The 14,797-nt window shown below is 43.2% G+C and overlaps 1 protein-coding gene across 1 annotated transcript in view; it reads right to left on the bottom strand.

The window, feature by feature from the left end:
• LOC115468606 (fibrinogen-like protein 1) overlaps positions 1 to 14,797 on the bottom strand; it is a 47,531-nt gene that overhangs the window by 16,775 nt on the left and 15,959 nt on the right. Inside the window, exons 3-5 of the mRNA XM_030200428.1 lie at positions 9,172 to 9,345; positions 3,627 to 3,843; positions 536 to 695 (exon numbers count right to left, since the gene is read on the bottom strand). Coding sequence (XP_030056288.1) covers positions 536 to 695; positions 3,627 to 3,843; positions 9,172 to 9,312 — 518 coding nt within the window. The 5' untranslated portion in view covers positions 9,313 to 9,345. The remainder of the gene's footprint in view (positions 1 to 535; positions 696 to 3,626; positions 3,844 to 9,171; positions 9,346 to 14,797) is intronic.

Below are 14,797 nucleotides of genomic sequence, written 5' to 3'. Positions count from 1 at the left end.
ATTGCTCCAGGCCCCGCCCTCGAGGGCGGAGCAATGGCAGAACAACAAAGGGGTTGGCAGGGAGGGAGGCAGGGAGGCAGGGAGGCGGGGGGGGGGGGGGAATCGCTCCGGGCCCCTCCCTCGCGTAAAACGTCATGATGTTGGGGGGCGGAGCAATGGCAGAACCTCAAAGGGGTTGGCCAGGGAGGGAGGGAGGGGAGGGGGGTGTTGGCGACGAAAACCTTGCTAGCGCCCGTTTCATATGCTCTGAAACGGGCCTCTTTTACTAGTATATATATATTGAATAAACTCTAAATATTGCCAGCCAGCCTTGTTGAAAATCACTTGCTTTTGAGTGTTTCCTGGAGGGAAGGAAGAAAATCCCATCCATTAACACCCTACTTCCTCAGGTGGAGGCACCAGATAACAAGGTCAGGAAATGATGGAGCCTGCCTAAGAAAGACATGCCAGGTTGGTCCTGGATCCAGGGATGCCTGGACACTACACTGATGTTTGTCATATCCAAGTATTGCTCAAACAAAGCTGTTCTTCTTACCTGTTGAAATTCACTTTTCCATTACTGCGCCGCTGTATCACCGTCCATCCCCCTCCATCAGACATGTCACAGTACACAAGAAAAGCTTCTTGTTCAGGTCTGGGTCTGATCCGGAAGTAGCCGCTTCTGGTTTGTCCACTGTCAAACACTGCAGAACAATCTAAACCAAACCACAGGGTTTAGGAAACCAACAGCACTAATACAGACCCTAACCCATCCAACCTCTATACAAAAGGCGTAAAAAAGATATTACTCGGTTAATATTCAGCCTGTGGTGGTCAGCGGTTTTTTAAACAATGACCACACGGGCAGAATTAGCCCCCAATATTCAATACCAGGCCATGTCTGGGCACCATAATTGAATATCCAGGGCTAATTCAGCATGTGCTAGACACCGGGTTTTATGCGGGGTCCCAGCTGATATTCCCAGTAGTATCATGAAGCTGCCACTAGAAGTCATGGAAGCCATTTTGAAGGGACAGCTGTGATGGGCAGGAGTGAGTAGGCATTGCTCCTGCCCATTCTTCACTTCACTACCAGGGATTGGGCAGGTAGGCTTGCGGGATCCTGCGAGGTGGGGGGTCTGTTGATGTTCCGGAGGTGGGATGGAGGCAGGGGGATAGGAAGGGGGGTCTTTTGATGTTCAGGAGGAAGGGAAGGAGGATAGAGGATTGGAAGGCGTGTTTTTTTTGCTGGGCAGGTAGGCTTGTGGGATCCTACGAGGGGGGGGGGGGGTCTGTTGATGTTCCGGGAGTGGGATGGAGGCAGGGGGGATAGGAAGGGGGGTCTTTTGATGTTCGGGAGGGAGGGAAGGAAGGAAGGAGGATAGAGGATTGGTAAATGTGTCTAATGATCCTTATGAATAATGTCTTCATAAGGATTATTAGACACAATTACCAAGACTCCTGAAGAAGGTACTTTTAGTACCAGAACATGATACCGTGTTGAGTCATCCATTAATAAATTTTATATCTATGTTGAACATCCTTGGTCTGTTTTTTGAAGAGCTCGATTCTGTTCCCACTCTTCTCCTTTATAAGTCTAGGCACCATTTTATATTACTGCCTTGATTACTTCTTTTATAAGCAATTTCTGTTTTATTCCTTTTCTCTTAGACACGGGGAAAACCACTAGTTCTTTGGGAACCTTGCTAATATCAGGGATTCTGCCAAGTTCCTGTGACATGGATTGGCCACTGTTGTAAGCAGGATACTGGGTTTGATGTGTTGGAATGTAATTGTATTTTACATGCATTGCCTGTCACCTATTATTTCTCTGTGATTACTCTGTGACCTCTGATGTGAATTACTTAGAGAGGTCACACAGCTATGCAACTTCCTGTAGGGGTTAGATGCAGCACATGCAGCACATGGAGCACATGGAGCTCATGATCTCTCCTAACCTGAGAGGATCTATGGTGGTGTGAGCATCCATTACCATCTAAGCACATGGAAGGAGCTGATAATACAAATGTATAGTAATATGTATATATAAGCCTGTCTGATTATAATCTAACTACAAACTGTGAGTAAACAGATGTTTTGTTACTTCAACTTTAAAGTGACTCAGCAGTGAATTATTCAGGGGTGAATGAGAGAGAGATGAAGAAAGAAATTAACATTTCTAAAGCTGAAGCTGTGTGTACTAAAATCTGCTAATTATTTACTACAAATAATCCAACATGATGGAGTATCAGTCTGACCCAGTGTGGCTGTTCTTATATTCTTTCCCCGATATTCAGTGATTTAAATACAGGTACCACACAAGTACCACAAACTGCTGCAAGGGGTCACGGCAGTCATTTTTATACAGTAGCCGCAAAGGGCAGGAGTGAAGAGACTTCTCCATTGACCCCACTAGGACCACTAGGGCTATCAGGTAGGCCAGGGGGGAGGATACCTAGATAGGGGGGGGGCGGTTCTGTATGGCGGCATCCTGGGATGAGTTGGAGGGAAAAAGGGGAAATATTTATGGGACTGGGAGGGGGATCAGGGGCTTTTTAAAAGAAAAATACTTATGCGGTTCCCGGTCGATATTCAGTCAGGACTCACGTAACTGTCTTATGCGGGCCCCAGTAGAATATCAGCTGGGACCCACATAAGCCCTGATGGCCACAATCAGGCAAATTACCCCTGATATTCAGAGCTGGTGCCTGGACATGACCTTGAGGCTAATCTCCAGCGACAATCAGCGTTTAAAAATACGCTGACCATTGCCAGCTGAATATTGGCCGGCTTGTTTTTGTTTGCATATGTGCTACACTTTGCCTCTTTTTTTTGTTCTCCTCTCTATCAGATAAAAGAGACAGAAATATAATTTGAACTCTGGTTTCCCTGTTTCTCAGTCTGCTGCTCTAACCACTGAGGGAGAATATTATCCACATGGGGTACCATCTAGATGTGCTATTTTACTGTTATCCCCAGTATTTGTAACTAGATTTCACTGTAAAAAAAAATGGGACTTGAGCTAAAATAGCATGAGTTAATGGTATAGTGTCTTATAGAAGCCAACATTGATAATTATTCTCCTAAGCTTCTTCTCCACACCACTTTATCCAACTAACTTTAAGCTGATATATTCAGAGATCAGACTTATCAGGTTAAGAGCACTGAATATCCAGTTTAAGCTGTGTGGCTAACTTTAACTGGATATATCAGCCTGTTGAATACCAGCCTCTGATCTTATCTCCCACAGCAAAAGAATGGGAGAAAACTCTTAGTAAATCAGACCCTAAATGAAAAGTAAACAAAATTGGTGAGTGAGAACATATTGGGGAAAAGAGATAGTCTAATAGTACTAAGTCAATTGTCATGTTTGGTGAGGAAGTAAGTTTTTCCACCTTCCCTTCGATAACTATGTGGAGAACATCATTGGGCAATCAACAGAAGGTTGACTTTACGGAACTCAAGTCATCTTCCAGCCTAAGCAATTATGTAATTATGTTACTCCTGAGCTACAAGCTCAGTGTTACTGTTCTAGAAAGTCTCAGAAAGTCCCAAACCCAACAATGGAAAAACGAGAGAGAGAGAGAGAGAGAGAGAGAGAGAGAATAAGCCGGTAAGGGCTTCTAATGCTGTGTACAAAAGCTCACCTTGGTCATAAACAATCAAGTTGCCACTTGTTGGAGGTAAACGTGGCTCTTCCAGTCTGCTCTTGCTGAAGTTGAATGAGAAGACTCGGCTCTTCACTCTGTGATAGTTGTTGTTCAGAAGGTCCTTCAGTTGCAGGTCACCTAACAGAAGCAAAACTTGCAGTGCTTCTAGTCGCTGCTGTAGCTTGGTGTTATCTATCCTGCATATTTCCTCATCCTAAAAGCAAAAAGAAAAATGAAGAAAAGTCAGTAACAGGCCATGAAAAGGTAAATTTGTTTTAAATCAAGAGTCAGGAAGGGATAGGATGTCTGTTCATTGCCTGAGACATGGTGCATACTGCCCTTTTGTGTTGTTATTGCTGTCTCTTTATTTTCTGATCAAACCACTCTAGCACCCAATTTATAATTTTTTAAATGTGTAAATTTTTCAGTTAACATTTTGATTATAAGCTGGTTCACTCTAGAGAAGGTTCATGATTTCAAAAAGGAAGCTTGAGTGATTGGTACTTCATAGGGCAAATTAATTAGGGAGGTCTTTTACTAAGGTGCGCTAGCATTTTTAGTTCACACTAAAAATTCAGCTGGTGCTGAGACACTCATCCTACTATATAAATGAAGAGTGACCAACGTGCTGCATGCGTGGCATGTCACAAATCTCTTCCGATGTTGATAGAGGAGACAGGAACAGACCTACGGGTGACCGGAGAGCACTTGGCCGGGATCGTCCGACAACAGCTCCGAGGCGCACTCCGACAGGTCCGATGAGCTGCTGCCGCCGCCGCCACTGCTACTGTGACCCGGGCGCTTTCCTCTGCCATCATCCCCCGGGGCGGCTTTCCTGGGCGGGGGCTTGGCTGGACCCGGCGGGGTTCCGACCGCTTTCTTGCCTGTTTTAATGGGCTCAACGGCTTGTAGGAATATAAAGGGCGTCTCAGCATTTAGCGCCAGCTGATTTTTAGCATGAGCTAAAAACACTAGTGCACCTTAGTAAAAAATCCCCTAGGTTTTCTCAAGAACTAATTCCATTGTGAGACAATATGAAAGTTTTCACTATGAAAAATATTGGGGTGAGAGGGGGGCAAAGGAAGAATTGGCTAATCTCACACAGGGCATTAAATAAGTACATAAGTAATGCCATACTGGGACAGACTGAAGGTCCATCAAGCCCAGCATCCTGTTTCCAACAGTGGCCAATCCAGGTCACAAGTACCTGGCAAGATCCCAAAACAGTACAATACATTTTATGCTGCTTATCCCAGAAATACACAAATTCATAAAAGGAGAGCGCATTGACACTACAGGAATATACTATATGTATATATATATGTATATGGGACGTCTCATACAGTCACATGGACACTTGTATGTGTCTGGCTTTTGTTGAGCCAATGTATTTGTGACGACATATAATCATTGACTGTCCCCAACCTCCTATGGTGCACAAAATTTGCTTTCTGTGAAATTCCTTGTGTTCAATTTTAAATATATGTGCCATAATATCTCACTGTGACCATATCACTTTTTTTGTAGTTATTTTATGTGCACTCATGGGGTTCTGAGTCTTTAAAAACTTTTAACTCTGTTGTAGTCAACCAAAGCAATGCAAATAGGACAAATATGTATATAACTTATCTCAATCTTCTTTGGAAGCTGCGGGTCACTTGTGTTGCTTTAGATCAAACAATTGGTGTGTCCCTCGCGCTTCACTTATAGAGTCTTGATCAGATCTCCGAAATCAATGCCCACCCGACAGGAGCCTGTTTCGCAGTTGTTTGCTTTGTCAAGGGCGATAGGCATGTATCTATTAGAATACGGAGAACAAATGCTTAATTTACAAAGCTATTAGTTTTTGCTGAATATTTTACATACCATGTAAGTCTATGGCGTCTGGTCTCACTTTAACAATGCTCAGTATAGGCAGGATCTGATAAAAAATGGCGCTGGCGTTCAGCTTTTCAAACGCAAAAACTCCGCCTCCCAATCATGACATAGGAGACAGCTGTGTACGCTAATTCTTACAGGAAACAGTTCCAATGCAAAGAAGTATTGAGTCCATGAGGTTCTAGTGTGTTAAGACGATAAATCCAACGTGTCTCTCTTTGTAACAGTAACCTATCGATATTGCCACCTCGAGTATTGGGAATAATATGATCAATAACCATACATTTTAAAGATTCACTGGAGTGTTGTTTACTGATGCAGTGTTGTACTAACGGTGCACCCATAGTATTGGCTGCTATGCGTGATCTGTGTTCTACCATTCGTGCATTTAAAGATCTTTTAGATTTGCCAATGTACATCTTCTCACAGGGACATATAATATAATATATGATGTGTGTTGTACGGCACGTAGTTTGGTGTTGCAATTGGTATAATATACCATTAAGACAAAACTGGGTAGAATCAATAGTTAAAGGGCAAGTTTTGCAGCCTGTTTTATTGCATTTAGTATGGCTACCTTGTTGTCTATTAGATACCGATCCAGTTGTGGAGAGATCTGCTGGACTTAATATTTCACTTAGATTGCGGGACCGTGAAAAAGCTGTTCTCATCCGATAGTTTTCAAAGACAGGATGGGCACGCATAATATCCCAGTGCTGTTTGATGATTCTAGATGCTATTTCTCCACCTTGCACATATCTCATCACAAATGTCATGACTTGATCTTCTTGAGATTCTTGTTTTGTATCTTGCAATAATAAGTTTCTATTGACATATTTGGCCCTAGTGTAGGCTCATTTAAGGGCCTTTTTAGGATATCTTCTGCATAGTAATTTTGAACTGAAGATATGAGCCTGTTGTCTGAAGTCAGCATCTTCCGTACATATACGTTTAAAACGTAGGAACTGTGAAAAGGGCAAACTGTCGCGAAGTGTTCTTGGGTGACAGCTGCCGTATTCCAAAATAGTATTCCTATCTGTGGGTTTGGTGTATACCCTGGTCTGAAAGGTACATTGGTTTAGACAAACTTCAACATCTAAAAAATGTATGGTTTTATCTGATGAGGTGGCAGTGAATTTTATACGTGGATGACAGTCATTTAACCATAGTTGGAACTCACTGAGCTCTGCATTGGTACCTGTCCATAACGCAAAAATGTCATCAATATATCTGCGCCATGTAAGGATGTTATGTTTGAACGGAGAAATGGATAACCATTTCTTTTCAAATGCAGCCATGAACAGGTTCGCCATCGTGGGGGCAAAAGTAGCGCCCATCGCTACTCCCGATGTTTGCATGTAGATCTTGTCACCGAATTTAAAAAAATTCTTGCATAAGGCTAACTTAAGTAAAGATAAAAGAAATTTAGTTGGTACTGCATGAGGTCTTTGTCTTTCATCAAGTACTGCGCCCACTATTTCTAGAAGTTCATCTTGAGGAATCATCGTGTATAAAGATTAAATGTCTAGTGTTAGCATAATACAACTGGATTGTGGTAATTGAATATCTCGTAAAATCTGAAGAAAATGGTTTGTATCTTTAATATATGAAGGGCATTGCTGTACCGTGTCTTTTAAGAAAGTATCCAGGTAGATCGATAGAGGTTCTAAAAGAGATCCTCTTGAAGACATAATGGGCCTGCCCGGAGGGTTTTTTGAGTCCTTATGAATTTTTGGTAATAAATACATAACAGGTATCACTGGAGTTTTGTTGTTTAAGAACTGATGTTCTTTAAGTGTAAGGAAGCCGCATTCTAGGCCTTCTTGTGTAATATCTTGAATGGTTTGTTGTAGTTGAAAGGTACAATCGTGGTGTAGTTCTATATAAGACATTGTGTCAGACAGTTGAAGTTCTGCTTCTGTTATGTACTGAGATTTGTTTTGTACTACAACAGCTCCGCCTTTGTCGGCTCTCTTAATAACAATCGAAGAATTATTCTTCAACTGTTTGAGAGCTTGGCGTTCATCTTTCGTCAAGTTGTCATGAGTGTTGTAAGCTCGTTTGTCGTAAAACTTATGTATGTCGCGTAGAACTAATTGTTTAAAGGCAGTCACTATAGGGTCTGGAGGAATTGGAGGAGACCATTGTGATTTATTGTAGACCCTAGAATCTGGGTCTTCAGAGACAGAGCCCGAAAAATAGATTTTCAATTGTAAACTCCTAATAAATTTTTCGAGGTCTACCCGAAATTGGAATGCGTCAAAGGTATTAGTAGGTACAAAGGATAAACCTCTTGCTAGCAGAGACGTCTGAGCTTCTGTTAAAGAGTTATCAGATAAATTGATGACATTGTCGTCTGCTAGAATTGAGAATGAGTCCAGGGTCTGGATCTGGGCTGGCCTCGATATCCTCTTCGACGGCCCCTTCTTCTTCCAGTACCTGGCATTTGTCTGTTGTCTAAAAAATTCTCCTGGTCACTGCCACCTGAGGAACTTTCAGAAAATTCGAACATAACTCTTTTCGAGTTAGTGTCTGTGACATTTAAATCTGATCTTGTGGTATCTTGATGATCTTTATTCTTAGTCCAAGGATATATAGAATGTTTAACATAATCATTTTTGTCACGATTTAGTTTTTTGATCTTGGATTTTCTTAATTGTTCTTTAAATTGTTCGAGAGATTCTTTCAATTGAATGTATCTTTGTTGAAAGACTTGGTCTGAAATTCCTTCTTTTAAACGGTTCAGTTCTTTGTCTAGCACCTCTTTTTCTTGTTGAAGGGCAGAGCGAGATTGCTCTATTATTAGGAGCAAATTTTGTGCACCATAGGAGGTTGGGGACAGTCAATGATTATATGTCGTCACAAATACATTGGCTCAACAAAAGCCAGACACATACAAGTGTCCATGTGACTGTATGAGACGTCCCACATACATATATATATACATATAGTATATTCCTGTTGTGTCAATGCGCTCTCCTTTTATGAATTTGTGTATTCTACAACAATACTAAGGTAGAGCTTAGCCATTTTTTTCCTTTTTTTGTATATCCCAGAAATAAGCAGTGGATTTTCCCCAAGTCCATTTTAATAATGGCTTATGGACTTTTCTTTTAGGGAGCTATCCAAACCTTTTTTAAACCCCGCTAGTCTAACTGCTTTTACCACATTCCCTGGCAACGAATTCCAGAGTTTAATTACACATTGAGTGAAGAAATATTTTCTCCAATTAATTTTAAATTTACTACTTTATAGCTTCATTGCATGCCCCCTAGTCCTACTATTTTTGGAAAGAGTAACAAGCGGATTCACTTATATCCACTCCACTCCACTCCGTATTTTATATACCTCTATCATATCTCCCCGCAGCCGTCTTTTCTCCAAGCTGAAGAGCCCAAATGCCCAATAAAAAGACAAAGATTTATTATGCATCATTAAAGAATGTGAAAGAGTTGCTTTTGAATCTTTAACAAAACAATTTGTGGTGCCGCTCACTCTTTGTACAAGTTTAGCTCCACCCACAAACCACCCCTAAACCTCACCCCAATTTGAAACAGATCATTTTGGTCATAGAATAACTTTCATGACCCACAGTTCTCAACCACATAAGTGCTTTTGAATAATGGATGCTTTATTAATGAAAATGTCTCAGAGTGATACCCACTGAAGGTCGAGTGGCTGGAGAACAGAAGTTCATCAGAAGAAAAAGCAACAGCAGCGGTGGGAACCAAGGCTTCAGGGCAGCCATTTCAGGCTCCCTAGAAGGAAAGATCACTATAGGAATCACTGCTGAATGACAAACCATCGTGTATGGTGCAGTAAGTTCTCATCTCAAGCCCTGGAAAGAATCAAAAGGACACATAAAAATCTCACATCAACAGAAACATTAATACCCAGGACTCACGATGTTAAGCATACCATTTAGCTGTTTCATTAGTATTATGCTGACATTCCATTATATCTCTGTTATTTGAATTTTAGTGCTGTCAAATGTGTATATTTTTTATACTGTTTCATGGTGGTCCTATTATTAGGTTTTAAATTTGCTGCTCTCAAGTTTACCTTATTTACTATATATCTGTTTATATTTGTTAATTTTTTACTATTGTTATGTTGTTAACAAAGTTGTAAATTTTCTGTTAAACTGTATTTGCTGTACACTGCATTATTTTGGGTGAATCTCTTCATAAAGGCAGTTAATAAATCCTAATAAATAAAATAAATAAACATCCTCCAAATTGAAACCTAATTTTAAAATATCAAGATCTTACTATTTATTTATTTGTTGCATTTGTACCCCACATTTTCCCACCTATTTGCAGGCTCAATGTGGCTTACATAGTACCGTCAAAGGCGTTTGCCCAGTCGGTGGATAACAAATACAAGGCTGTATAGTGATCGTATGAGGTATAAGTGGAGGGTCGGAATGGATGAAGATTGCGTGATGTCCTGTTCGATCATAGTCATGCTGTGTTGGTAGGTGAGGAGGTTGTTACGTGGGGTCGTTGGGGTAGGCCTTTTTGAAGCGGTTGGTTTTTAGTGATTTCCTGAAGTTCAAGTGGCCGTGGATTGTTTTCACAGCTTTTGGGAGCCCATTCCATAGTTGTGTGCTTAAGTAGGAGAAACCGGCTGCGTAAGTTGTTTTGTATTTCAGTCCTTTGCAACAGGGCCGTGCCAACGTGGTAAGCGAGGTAAGCGTGGCAGGGGGGCACCGTCCTCTGGGGGGCGCCCCGCCACACCATGCTTGCCTCACCCTCCCGCTTCCATGTCCCAACTGCCCGCCCTCTTCTCCCCCAACAAAATCTCTTTTAAATTTACCTCCGGCCGGCTGGCAGGGCAGCAAACGGTGCAGCGTCAGTGAAGGAGGCGGCGCTCCCGACGTGTCTACTAGTCTTCCCTTCGCTCAATGTCCCGCCTTCTTCTGACGTCAAGGAAATGACGTCAGAAGAAGGTGGGACATTGAGCGAAGGGAAGACTAGTAGAGACGTCGGGAGCGCCGCCTCCTTCACTGACGCTGCGCCTTCGCTGCCCTGCCAGCCGGACGGAGGTAAATTTAAAAGAGATTTTGTTGGGGGGAGAAGAGGGTGGGCAGTTGGGACATGGGAGCAGGAGGGCAGGGGAGAGAGGACAACAATCATCTTCACGGGGGGGGGGGGCAGGGGGGCGCCACAGACCCTTGGCACGGCCCTGCTTTGCAATTTGGGTAGTGTAGGTTTAGGTAGGATCTTGATGATCTGTCTTTGTTTCTTATTCATACATTATATGTGAAAAAACACACTAACACTAGAAAGAAGTACTCAGAAAATAATAGTTGGTGTGAAATTCCGCCTGGCAAACAAACTTACAGCACAAAGGCTGATCACTTAGAGGCCCTTTTGCTAAACTGTGGTAAAAGGGACCCTGCGCTAGCGGCAGTGGCCATTTTTGCCATGCACTAGGGCCCTTTTTTAACCGCAGCAGGTGAAAATAGCCAAAAATGAAATGGCCATGTGGTAAGTTCGCACTTGTCGTGCGGCCATTTCGGGGGGGGGGGGGGGGAGCATTTACCATCAACCATTGATATGGCAGTAAGGGCTCCTGCGCTAACCCAGTGATAACTGGGCAGCATGCAACACTGCCCGATTATTTCCAGACAGGGCTTTTTTTGAGGGGGTACTTGGGGGTACTGAGTGCCGGCACCTTTTCCATTGTCTGCTAAAATTGACCCAAGGACCCCAAGTTTTAATGAAAGAGCTCAGGCTCTGCACACCAATTCTGCCTTGTCATAGATTCTGTGACTGGTTGCAGGGGACCTGGCTATTGTGGGGTGGGTCCCTCAGTGATCACCCCACCCCTGAAGGGTGGTCTGGCATTTGAGTACCGGCACCTTTTTTGCTAGAAAAAAAAAAACCACACTGTCTCCAGGTAACCCCCTGCGGAAATATTTTTCAATATTTCCACGCTGGGGGCTGAAGTATCGCCGGCACCTGCGGTGGGCCAGTGGTACTTCTGGGTTGCCGTGCGCAAGCCTTTAGTAAAAGGGCCCCTTCATAAAGATGCATATTTAAGGGTCTTTTTACTAAGGTGTGCTAACGGATTTAGCGCACACTAGCAATTAGCATGTGTTAAATGCTAAGAAACTTATAGGAACATAATGGGCATCTTAGCATTTAGTGTGCACTAATTTCATTAGTTCGCCTTAGTAAAAGGACCCCTTAATGTGTTCCAGATCCTATGAAACTGGAAGAGCCTGTTGTTTCTTTCTGCTGCAGTCAGTTTGGGGGCCTTTTACTAAAGGGTTTTAAGCTCTTAACCTGTGGTTAGTGCACCAACAGGCTACCGCATAAGGATTTTGCAGGTGCCCTCACCACCTCATATTCCATCTCCCTCCCTCATGATTTTGATCCTCCCTCTCTCCCAATCCCAGTGCCTTGGAGACCTAACCAAGCCACACCCTCTCCCATCACAAGGCTGCCTTTAGAGGTTGCCGCAGCCATTTTGTCAAAGGAGTCGTGAGGGACAGGAGGACCTTCAATACTTCAGGCATGGGAGGGAGAGAGCGCCAGTAGGCCTGATGCTGCTACTCAGAAGTTAACCAGGCACCGACCTATATTAAGACCGGTGCCCGGTTAGCTTGGTGGCTAAAGTTAGGACAGCCTTTTTGCTGTCCTATATTTAGCCATTTACTTAACCAGAGGCTCTCCTGATTGGTTAAATCACTTTAAAAATTGACCAGATAGATTCATTCATATTCCAACCATATTGTTTGTGGCCTCCTCAGCAGATATTCTTAGGGCCCCTTACTTTAGAAGAAAAGCATGACTGGATTTGTCAAAATCTAATATCTTTCTTTTCTTTCTTTCGTTCTTGTCTGCTGAGCTCTCCAAAACCCACCAAAAATCTACTGTACCCAATTGTACAGCACTACAATAGCCTTATGGGTTAAGGGGTCAACTATATGTGGGTACAGTAGGTTTCTGGTGAGTTTTGGAGGGTTCACAGTTTCCACCACAAGTGTACCAGTAAGAGTGGGTTATGGGCCTGGGTCCCCTTCTCTACAGTGCACTGCACTGACCACTACACTACTCCAGGGACCTGCTTGATGCTCTAACAGAACTGCCTTTAACATCTGAAGCTGTCATTTTTATTCACATCTCTGGGGGTGGGAGGGGGGTCAGTGACCACTGAGGGAAGAAGGGAGGTCATCCAGGGCACCTTTTTGTGCCTTATTCGTTCTAAAAACAGGTCTAGATCAAAACATTGAAGTTTTAGCCCAAGACATTTTCAATTTGTTCCATTATGGCTATAAAATGTCCAAGTGTTAGGAACGCCCATGATATGGGGTCTTGTCTGCTCAACTCTGCAAGATGGTGGAATATACAGGAAGACAAAAAAGCCTGCCTTGGATAAGGCCAGATCTTTCAGTGGGAATTCTACAACTTGTGCTCAAAGATAGTGTCACAGAACACCTAGCACCCACCTAGGGCTAACCCTGTGACCACTTAGAGGGTCTGTCCCCAGAACTGCTCAGGCCCGCCTGCACCTGTGTACATGCTCTATACCGACACCCTCTTTCCGCTGACTGGGTCCCGCTTGCCTCTAGGTGAGTCTCTCACTTCAAGTTATTCCCCGGTGATTTCTAGAACACAGGGGCCGCACTCTCAGGGGTCCCACAGTTCCTAGAAAACACCCACAGACCTGAACCACAAACCACCAGAATTCTTAGTCAAACCAGGACAACAGAGCTAATAAACTAACAGGTTTATTATTAAAGTGGAACAGTGAACAAGGAAACAGTGGGTGAAATCAGCAAGCAGTAACAGGTAACTGAATAAGGATCAATATTAAAGCTATCTAAACACTCTGTCACTACCTGGGTAGCACCTGGGGAGTTTCAGGAAAATAACTGCTCACAGGTCTGAACAAGGTCTCAGGGTAGAGATGCTTACCCTCTGCACTCCCTCTCTGCGACTGGGGAAAATCTAGTATCTCCTGGCTGGATTTGAACTCCAGGGTCAATCAGAGCCCAGAGCACCAACTTTGAAAGTTATCTGTCCAATGGCACTGCAGGTTGCCTTCCCACAGGGCTTAAACTGAAAACAGCCGCTTTAAAACAGAAAACAAACACCACCTGCTGGCCATACAAGAGAAATACACTGCATGAAAAGATTCATACAGTTCACAGGTGTGAACCCCCCCCCCCTGTTTCGCCACAGTTAGGCACTGGGATGATCTGTATTAAGTACAAATTCCATAAAGGGTGTCTTGTATGCATAGGAGCCAACTTTTCAAAATTATTGGGGGTGCTAAGCCCAATGGAAATAACCCATCCCTGAACACATACAAGGAATTTTCTCAATATTGGGGGTGCTCAAGCACCCACAGCACCCACAGAGTCGGCTCCAATGCTTGCATGCAACAACCTTTACAATATTAGCTTACTGTGCATATCATGCCTAAATTTGGGTATGAGATCTTATACCTGTCAAAGCACTGTTCCCTCTAAGCTGAGTGGGAGTCCGCCAACTGCAGTGCTGCCAGTGGGTTGTGGTGCTTCAATATTGTGCTTTCAATTACTAGGGACCCTGGAGTCCTGCAGAGTTTGTCTGTCCCTCACTATTGAAAATATGGTAGTGAAACAGCACCTCCCACTGGCAGAACTGTAGGTGGAGGCCTCCCGCTCAGCTTAGAGGGAACAGTGTGTCAAAGGCTAGTGTAAATGCTGGCACTTCTCTAATGTATGAAAAATCTTCAACCCAGCTGTTAATATTTAAGTCTGATTATAACATCACTTGAATCCAAACTTCTTTTTGTATTCCAACCATCTTGAAATTTAATTCATAGAAAATATTTTTCTTCTTGTATAACAATTCCTTAAAACCAGTGCGTTTTTTCTAGCAAAAAAGGTGCCGGTACTCAAATACTAGGCCACCCTTTAGGGGTGGGGTGATCACTGAGGGACCCACCCCACAATAGCCAGCTGTAACCAGTCACAGAATCTATGACAAGGCAGAATTGGTGTGTTGAGCCTGAGCTCTTTCATTAAAACTGGTAGTGCAAGGGTCAATTTTAGCAGACAGTGGAAAAGGTGCCGGTACTCAGTACCCCCAAGTACCCCCTCAAAAAAAGCCCTCCTTAAAACGCCTTACAGCTTCAATTTGTATCACTTGCATATCTTCCTTACAAGATTACATAAAATGCAGGACACGGATGCCTTCACCTATATGCGGCATGTTTCGCAATTTGCTGCCTCAGGTTGTGGTCCAAAATTCAACTAGAGAATAAAACATTCAATCAGCCTGCATTGTATA

The sequence above is a fragment of the Microcaecilia unicolor genome, chromosome 4 (assembly GCF_901765095.1).
Source record: "Microcaecilia unicolor chromosome 4, aMicUni1.1, whole genome shotgun sequence".
NCBI lineage: Eukaryota > Metazoa > Chordata > Amphibia > Gymnophiona > Siphonopidae > Microcaecilia > Microcaecilia unicolor.
This window is presented reverse-complemented; position numbering and strand designations above follow the sequence as displayed.